The sequence below is a fragment of the Cyprinodon variegatus genome, unplaced genomic scaffold (genome assembly GCF_000732505.1).
Source record: "Cyprinodon variegatus isolate N-32 unplaced genomic scaffold, C_variegatus-1.0 Scaffold696, whole genome shotgun sequence".
Classification (NCBI taxonomy): domain Eukaryota; kingdom Metazoa; phylum Chordata; class Actinopteri; order Cyprinodontiformes; family Cyprinodontidae; genus Cyprinodon; species Cyprinodon variegatus.
Genome location: NW_015151149.1, coordinates 312,677 through 322,648, shown reverse-complemented (window position 1 = coordinate 322,648; position 9,972 = coordinate 312,677). Strand labels below are relative to the sequence as shown.

At 36.8% G+C, this 9,972-nt stretch overlaps 1 protein-coding gene across 1 annotated transcript in view; it reads right to left on the bottom strand.

The window, feature by feature from the left end:
- Positions 1-2,318: 2,318 nt before the first annotated feature.
- The window catches only part of ttc39b (tetratricopeptide repeat domain 39B), a 32,829-nt gene continuing 25,175 nt past the window's right edge, over positions 2,319-9,972 (bottom strand). The window contains exons 12-17 of the mRNA XM_015394583.1: positions 9,489-9,580; positions 9,230-9,350; positions 9,032-9,143; positions 8,299-8,416; positions 8,054-8,170; positions 2,319-6,289 (exon numbers count right to left, since the gene is read on the bottom strand). Coding sequence (XP_015250069.1) covers positions 6,193-6,289; positions 8,054-8,170; positions 8,299-8,416; positions 9,032-9,143; positions 9,230-9,350; positions 9,489-9,580 — 657 coding nt within the window. The 3' untranslated portion in view covers positions 2,319-6,192. The remainder of the gene's footprint in view (positions 6,290-8,053; positions 8,171-8,298; positions 8,417-9,031; positions 9,144-9,229; positions 9,351-9,488; positions 9,581-9,972) is intronic.

Here is a 9,972-nt window from a genome sequence, read left to right as displayed (position 1 = left end):
AGCTTAACATCATTAAAAACTTATTATGTGGAATATATTTAGAAAATAAATTATTAAATGTATATAAAAAGCTTTAGATTATATGTTACAAAACACCAACAAAGCAGCAGCTTCAGTACAGCAAACAGCTGTTAGTTCCAGGAAGCTCTATTTCCTGGGTTCTGATCGTCCGCTGATTGAGATGAAATTTACTTCAGTAGTTTTGGCTTCCTTAAAGGGTCCAAACATCTCTGGTTTTATGTGGAAGGGTTTCTATCACAGATGATAAAAGATTTCAAGACAAGACATAAAAATGCCAGGATAAGTGAATTAAGACAAGATGGCAGCCATGTTTTTGTATTTACAGACAAGCTTGAGGCTATTTCTGTGGCAGATATTGCTTTGCCGTCTGATGTAATCAGTGTTAACATGAAATACACTCACTAAATGGGTTTCAATTACAAATGTTCAAAAAATATGTTGATATTCTGCTAATTCCCAAAAATAGAAAGTTTGCTAATTGCAGTACTTCCAGTAAAGAATGAGTACACTTGAAATTGCGCATTAATCTGTTTAAGTGGTAACATTAAAACATGGCAGTGGCAGATCCTCCAACAACTTGGGGTTTTCTTCTTCTACATTTTACAAGGCAGTAATGTCCAGCTGCAGATCGCGTTGCTCGTGTGATTTGAATTTTTTTTTACATTGCAGCTTTGCAATATTTATTAATTTTGATATTGCAGTTTCCATTTAGCGAATATATATTCATCATTCGATGGTTAACGTAAAAGAAGCTGTCTCATTAATTTAAACTTCCCTCACTCGGTGTCCTCCTGAACGTCTTAACTGGCCCTCAGTGGAAAACCAAGTCCAAATGGTACAGGATTGGGTGTGATCTCTAGAAAATAAACCCCTTCGGATTAAACATCCCGCTTCGGTCTTGGTTCTGACTTCCTTTTACACCTCCGCTATCCAATCTCTCACCACCCTACGACAAAAACGTAACCCTAGTGTTTAGATTTGTTTTCCAATGCACTGACCATTTATTTGGTGTTATCCATTATTCCCATCTTTAGGAACTGAAGAAAAATGGATAAAGATAAAGACACCTTTGCAAGGAACTGGAACGTCTCAGTAGGCACCAGGACATTTATACAGGAAGGTGTCAGAGGGCTTAGAGATGCAGTCCAAAGGCACTTTATCCTTCATCCTCTGTCACCACCCTGCTGAGCTTCAGACAGCCTGTGCAAAAGTAAAGCCTACAGCCTCTGCCGTCCCGCCCGTCTTGCTTCCTCGGAGCTCGAGGAGAGCATGCGCAATATTATTATTAAACTTGTAGGAGCAAAACATGCAGAAATTTACGCTTAATTTAATATGACATATTTAAAAAATCCCCATCATCCTGCATATGTGCAGTTTCTGGACAAATATTTTCTTTTTGTTGTATATTTTTGTAACAGGGATAACTAGGATCATACAAAATAGCTTTTTTATGAGCTATGTTTGTTCTTTACTTCCAAACTCAGCATCTCTTCATCCATTCCTGCAATAATAAGTTTCTTTTGACTGGCTTTGATTAAACTTTTTAAGCCTCTTGGTATAAAATAAATATTTTGATGGAGATGAGAAATCTCCTTCCTGGTCTGTTGAAGTACCAACAGCTTGCATCCGATCTTTTACATAAACAGTCTTAGTTTTTTTGGAATATATAAGAATTATGCTCTAATCTGTAGTTACCGATCATTTGTCACTATATTTTAATTTGACAAACTAGATCGTCTGGACTTTCTTTTTCCTGCTTGGTGTGATTGTAATTGCAGATCTTGACCTGGCCGGACAGGAACGGAGCAAAATATAGCTCTACTCTGTATTTAGACGCTAACGGACTGAGACGTGTGGAGGAGTAGAGGTGGATGTGGAACAGCTCTCATTGACTAACATGACAGACAAGCGCTCCAGACAACGTACATGAGCGGGGAGGAGCGCTGATGTCTGATGTGGAATTTGGTGGTAAGATAGTGACAGCTAACAATCACATGTGAGACTAAAACAAACCAAAGAATCCCCTAATGATGAGCTTTGATACCTGTGCAAAAGCATGCTTCCCCTTGAAGTGGCTGGAGTCAAGCTGCTTCTACTTCAGGTCATAAATCAAAGATCACCAGAATTATCAGAACTGAAACCCCACCTAGTATTTTTCAATACTGTGAACAATGAACCTTTACAGTCAATGCCTGAAGATTTTAAATGGTTTAATTGCATAAGAAGGGTATTCTGTGACCAGCATTTACTCTTTGGTGTTTTAAATGTCTTCTGGGCAAATGAAAAGAAGAAAGTAAAATATTAAAAACCAAGCTTCAGATGGAAAATCTCTAAATATGGTGAGCGTTGCACTGATTGGTTAATTTTTCATTAATAAAAATCTAAGGACGTCACAGACACAACAGCAAAAATAAAACCACAAAAGCTCACAAAATAAACAGCGTTCCTGTTTCCACTTTATTGCACCAAATGATTTCCACCCAAAAAAAGGCCTCCTTCACCCTCCTGCCTTTACATCAGGAAAAAAAATAAAATAAAAAAAAATAAAAGATTACATTACATAACATGCAACCCAATGGAGAACAGATAACATTTTGAAGACAGATGCACACAGAGGCACTGACATTTACCTACTGGACGGAACAAGCAAAGCTCTCCAGGAGCAGAGGGTTGTGGCAATGAACAGAGTTAAACCATAAAAAAATAAACATTTCTTTGTTAACTTATCTGTAACATTCAAATATTTATTTATATGATTATCTGTTCTTAGGTTATAACTGGCTCCTTCAGATGTTGAATCTGCAATCCTATTAGAGGTGTTTTTTTTATTAAACGAATATGATTCACTCCGTCAAAATGTTGAGGATTCAATGTCAGTTTAGATTTACGTCCTTATTTGGCTTCCACACTTTGCCCATTTCCTCTAACCACAACTGTTTACCCTCAAAACACCAGGCCTCAACCTGTTTAATAAACACAGCATACCTACTTTATAAAAAAAAAAAAAATTAAAAATCTCTTTTTTGATTGATAAACATATTCCAAATTTACTCCAAATCTGATCACATTGAGGCTCCTCCACCTGACTGCCATATATGAACTTACCCGGTCAGATTTCAAATCTTTGTTCAAATGCTGAGACATGAGGAGAGAAAACTCTAACTTTCTCATCTCTGAACAGAATTAACTAAAACCCATCATAAAAAAACAACAAACACCTGAGACTCTGATGTCATTGCCACAAGTCCTTTAAACATCTCTGGTCATTATAAATAGTTTTCTGCGATGCATCAGGTTGTTCACAAGCGATGCTTCAGGTCACGCAAAAACATCAAGAAATACATCCAGACATTTAGGATACAGGAGAAAAAAAACAACAACAAAACAACACAGAACCCCGAAAAACAGGTAGGATTTGGTCTTCATGTCAATACGTTCATAAAAACAGAGGACAACCATTCTGATATCCAGATGTTTCCAGTGAAAGCAGAGATGAATTAGGCTGAAGGAAGATAACCAACCCATTTTTTCATCATTTTTACCAACCCACTATCCTCTAGATTTCCCCATTAGAGAGTCTCCATCCTTATGAACTAAAATAAATCACTTCCTTTGATCCACGTTTTTAAAGAACATAGATTGTGCTTAAATGTACCGTACACTATAAAGTTGCTCTATATATATATATATATATACTTTTGATCTAAATGTCTGAAGGAATTATGAAGCATTTCAGGTTATTAAGCAACAAAACAAGTAAAAGGCCACGATTCCTTGTTCAAAGCAAAGGTTTTGCGAAAATAAAAGAAAAAAAGATGGCCGCTTGGCCCCGGGCAGCTAAAGGTTATAAATGTGCGAGTACTTCTCAGAGACCGAGCTGCTTCAGTGCTATCTCCTAAAAAAAAAAGAAGTGACATCCTTTTGGTTTAGTCATCTACAATCAGAAGTTTTGGATTTAAAAATGTTTGATAAAATTATTTTTTTTAGTTTCTCTTCTCCCTAAAATTCAAATTTATTTTTGGCTCCTTGACAGCAGAAAAAAAAAATTAACCCTATAACTTCTTTCAATGTTTACATAGAAATATATTAGATTAACACTTTCCTTTTTAAAGTCCAGGATCCAAAAAAAGAGAAGCAAGTCTTAAAAATGGAGTTCCCTCTAGCTGTATACTGGGCCCCCTAATTCTCATATCTACTTATATAAAGTTTAAATGATCTAGATTAGCCAGTTAGATCCCCAAAGGTATTAATGGCAGTATTGAGGAACTATACCCATTAGGGCTACTGTGACCCTGCTTCTTAAAAATAGATCTGCACAGTTTGTACAGTCATTTTCATGTTACTCAACTGTAAAAGCTGCCAAACATTGGACAACTTGGAACTTGGTCTATCTCCTTAATAACCAGACTTTCTAATGCTTTTCTTACTTTAAATATAACTACCAAGGTACATATTGATTTTTTTGTAGCCATACTGATTACAAAATGGTAGATTTAAAGATGAGCGAGTCCATTAACATCTTAAGTGGCCAAAAACTAGCTAATGGCAGAACTGCTACCCCAAACCATGGTGGAACTGACATGCTTTCCTGTGCTTGCTTCAATCTCTGCATTGCTGATTAGCAGTCATTTATCATGATACAGACTGTTGGGTCTCTGCCATAATTGATTTTGATGCTTTTTATTCCTGGGATAAGTTGACCCACCTTCGTATGCTAACCTAAAATGGTTAGCATATGAAGTTGATGCTAACCTTAAATGGTTAGCATACAAAGTTGATGCTAACCTTAAATGGTTATCATTAGTCCCAGGTCATTTAAGGACAGTAAAAGTTCATCTAAAGAAGCTTTCAATTACAAAACTATTCATAACTTTATTTGAAATATGCTAATAAGACAAATGCCACGACAAAAAGTTTAACATAGCAAAATTTAGTGTATATCCAAACCTTGCAGGGGTCGTAGTGTTTGGTTTTCTTAATCTTCAACATAACTTGAATTAGCCTCTTCTGTAACTTAGGTTAAGTTATCTGTCTTAGCTTTTACTTAATTACTAGACAGTTTAAGCAGCGTAAAAGGATTAGTAAAGAAACAAAAATCAGAAGGCCCAGTACAGGATCCTGTGGAACTCCAGATTCAAATTTTCACAACAAAATTTTCGGTTTATGGTTTAGTCACGTTACATGAAATACGCGGGGCTGTAGTCATGACGATCCTTATGTTGCTATTTTTCAGTGCTAATTTCCGCTCGCTAAACTGAGCTAGCTCAGCTGGATTTTATGCCTCATAATAGTCCAGAAATTATTAACCACCTAAAAGCTGCTCTGTTTTTGAGAAACACATGAATAAATTAAACGTGGTGACTTCTTAATGCAAATTTTACAAAAACAAATCAGAAGAGCTAAACTATGAACAACAAAGAATATTTCATATTGCTGCTCTAAATGTGCAATTGCTGCTGTTTGTGTGTGTAATCTCCTTCAAATGTGCATAACAGCCTTTACGTGTGAGCTTGGAATGAGTGTCATTATTTAGGCCACGACTGGTGAGAAGGCGGTGACTGTGCACAGACACACCTGTGTCCTTCCTGCACATGTGGCATGAAGCATTTATAAAAATTAAAGAGGTATAAAGCTAAAAAGAACAGACAACCAAAACTTTGTATTTTTACCTATTTTTCAAACCTGAAATATATATACATATTTGTGTTTTACTTTTTCCTAAAATATACTTATTTTATTACTTTTTTTGACTGTAGGGTCATGATTTGTTCATGTTTGTTTTCAGTTTCACAAAAGATTTTCCAAGTTTTTTTAATGCCAGAAAATCTCTTTTGGGTTTTTTTTTTCCTTCTACTTACTGAATCTCCTTTTTGCTTCTCCTAAAGATTTGATTTTTGATATCTTTGGGCTGTTTGGTGAAAAAGAAGACAATGTTTTGTTGCAGAAAAGACATTTGTTTTTTTAAACAAAATCCAATCAGAGGTTTTAATGACCCTTCTAATAATATTCCACCTTAGGCTGGCCGCCATCATGAACAAGCTTCAAGCATCTGTGTCAGTGTAAATGTTCAAGCAGTTAAAAGGACAAAGAATATAAAGTAAAGCAGATGCTTCCCCGGTAAACTTTTACTGCGGCTGAGCAAACAGCAGCAGCTTGACGTGTTTCGCAGCATCACGGGGTGCCAACAGGAGAGCCTTTGAGGCTGCTGAGGGCTGCATGGATCCTGAAGTGCAGTCTGGACTCCATGGAGTAGTCCTTGTAGTTCGTCCTAAAGGCAAGAGCCAGAAAACAACCACTCATAAAATAAACAGAAAATGTTTTCTGAATTAATTCAAATAGCTATTACAAGGGTTTAGCTTAGAAAAGGATAGCTAGTTACATAACTAGGGTTACCAACTCCCTGAAATAAAAATCTAAAGGGACTGTCACTACCTGATCTGCCCCAGAAGCATGATCCGTCCTTCACATGCGCCATCAGCTATTTTGCGCATCCAGATATACATCCTGGTCGTCTTCGATTTTATTTTGTTAAAAAGACCTAAATGACATTTTTCCCTTTCCAAAAATAGTAAGCGTACTAAAATATAATGTGTTAAAGGTTCATAATGTATTTCCTGAGAAAATAAATTCCTTAAAATACTTTCTATTTTATCACTCGTCGCTACCCGATCTGCACCAGAAATAGGATCCTATGCTATTTCCGGTGGCTTAACTTTTTCGGCTTTGGATTTAAACATAAATTGAATTTTATGTTTTTTTTTCGTTTTAACCTTATGCTATGTAGTGTGTAATCTAAAGAAAGAAATGCAGATAAACATGGGTTAATCAAATTAAGCTCTGAGCATGTCCGATGATGACGTCAGAGAAGCAGTTTAACGAAGAAAATGTAAAAAGCATCAAAATTGTCTCACAAAAGTCCTAATTAGAGAGTTAAGGATAGTAATAAGTAATTTCAGTACCATAATTCCATTATTTATGGACACCCGGATGTATATCTGTTTGCGCATGCGCAGGACAGATCGAGTGGTGACAAGGCTAAAATACAAAAGCAGCATACGGCAAATCAAAGGAACCCAGATGATCCAGCAGCTCCTAAAACCCTCCTCTACTATAACACTGCATTTCACAGTACAATTCTGAGCAAAGCATTTTTGCATTTTTTTCAAATTTACTTTTACAACACCTGTAGGTTTTTTTTGTCTATTATAATTTTTACAAAACTATGGTGGACCAGCTCTACCATATTTAAAAATATATAAATGCTCGATAAATAAATAAGCATACAATCAATTACCCCCAAAAATACAATAAACAAATAAATGTAGGTAGAAATTAAATTAAACAGTGAGACATAAATGTATAAATCTCTTTTAAATAGCTTCTTTGTTTATTCACCTTTGTAATAATTAACTTATTTATATATTGTCAGTCATAATCTTCAAATTTATTTATTAATTACTTATTTTTTAAAGTATTTATGCGCATGTTATAATATTTGTGTCTGTTTTATTCTTCCTTTGTATTTTTTACCCTATTTATTTCTTCAATGTTATTTATTTCTGCCAGTCGTTTTTACATAACAGCCGGTCCTCCATACAAAACATGTTCTTTGCTTGCAAAATAGAAGAAGCGGCAATCGCCCACACTGCAAAAATGATCTAAAAATGAGTAAAAAAGTCTAAAAGTAAGTGTATTTACCCTTAATTTGAGTAGGTAAATAAGATGATTTGCCAATGGAATGAGTATTTTAACTCTTAAAATAAGATAAATAAATATTATACACTTGAAATAAGACAATGCAATATTGTTGTTCTTATTTTAAATGTAAATTGTCTTGTTCCATTGGCAAAGTGTCTCACTTACCTCCTTAATTTAAGAAAAAATGACTTATTGAGATTTATATTTTTTGCAGTGCACTAAAAAAAAAAAAAAAATCTGTCCAAATTATCGGCGACGTATCGTTCTGTCTAACTCCCACATTTGAATCAAATAAAAAAAAAAGAAATGTGCGTCCAGTTAAAGCTGCACTTACTTGGCTTTCTCAATGTACGTGGTGGCCTTTAAGAAATCCCCCTGTTGTTTATACAGCAGGCCCAGCTCATAGAGGGTGAAAGGGATCAAGTAGTGATCGTATCGGATACGACTCTCACTGGGAGCAAACAGACACACAGAAGAGGAGATAAGATCTAAACTTAGCAGAAGGAAGATCAACAGCGTCACTCAGTGCCTGAACCATATCATCTGAATGCCTTTGTTGTTCTGTGTGTTTGGTCTTACCTGGAAAGGACCTGCGTGAAGCAGAGCTCCGCTTGAAGAAACCTGCCCAGATGTTTCAGGCAGAGCCCCTTCAACATCTGGACCAGACCGCTGTCGTCTGGATGGAACTCTGACGGATCTGGGAGAGAAAAAGGGACGAATGATCAGCAAATAATAATAATACCATTTAATTTATACTGCACTTTCCATCACATCTCAACGTGCTCCAGGTAAAAAAAGAGAACAAAAATAGAATAATAAAAAAAGCATGCAAAAACATCTAAAGGGGACCAAAAAGCTTTGCTAAAAATAATTATTTTAAAGCATTTTTTTTAAAACACTCAGGACAATGGGAGCCCCACAGATCTCCATAGATGCATTGATGTGTGAGGATCCTGGTGGAGATGGGAAGCCAGAGTAATAAATGGAGAATAGGGGTAATATGCTGCTGTTTCCACTGTCTCATTAGCATCCTAGCTGCAGGATTTTGAATTTACTGAAGCCTCTAAGTCCCGCTTTTTCTGATTGGCTAATACTGTTAGTTTCAGAGCTCTCCTTTGCTACCATTGGCTGGCAAACGCAAGAGGGATTTTAATTGTCTTCTCTTTATTTATTTACCATCAATTTATTTTTTGGGGGTTTTTTTTTCCCCCGGGCAAACGCTACAGGCCGGAATACTTTAATCCCTGCATAAATGACGGGAAACAGTTATATGAGTAGATCTCTATTATGGAAAACGCCTGGTTGTGCTCACTTGGGTCATTACGCAGCTGCTGTTCAGCTTTCTCAATAGTAACCAGCAGAGACTCTGTAAAGTCGGCTCTTTTCCCAACGATGGTGAACCCGTTCCAAACGTACATCATCTCCTACCAACAAAAAAAACAAGGATTTATTAGCTCTGAATACAAAGGTTTTTATTCACTTCCAAGTGAAAGATGCGCAGTTGACGAACCAGTGCAGGGATGACCAGTGGGACAGGCTTAGCAGCTTTGTAGCGTCTGGACTTCCTCACTGCAAACTTCTCCATGGGGATCGACTTTCCTGCCAGGCGCTGTTTCAGTCCCTCCACCTGCCTGCACACAAATACTGCTTTATTAGTCTGGCCCCCAAACAATAACCATCAAAAGGTATCTTTAAAACAAGCCTTTTTTTCCCCTCCAACATCATGAGTAAAATGATGCTGAGATGCATCGATGTGAAAGAAAAGCAACCTGAAGAGCTCTACGATATCCTCCCCCGTCTTCCTCACATCATCCTCCGTCATCATGCTGAGGATGGCTGCTTTCTGGTACATGTAGATGGCCTAAAAAACCCAAAGCACACACATCAAGACCTCTAGTGCAGGGGTCGACAACCCAAACTGCTCAAAGAGCCATACTGGACCAAAAAAAAATAAAAAATCTGTCTGGAGCCGCAAAAATGTAAAAGCCTTATGTAAGCCTCGTATAGCAACACGGGCTCTAAGTGTATTATCCCACTATAGAAAAGGACTATATGGGCTTAAATATATAATAAGCATTCACGATTAAATGTTTATCTGAAAGCAAATGTCACATAGTAGCCTGAGGTGACGGAGGAACAGTGAACGCTCCCATCGCGCACCGCTTCACAGAGCGCCGCTTCACCGCCTTCACTGCGCGATTTAAGTTTTCTTGCAATAATCACTGCATGAAAAGTGGGATTTTCGTCAATATG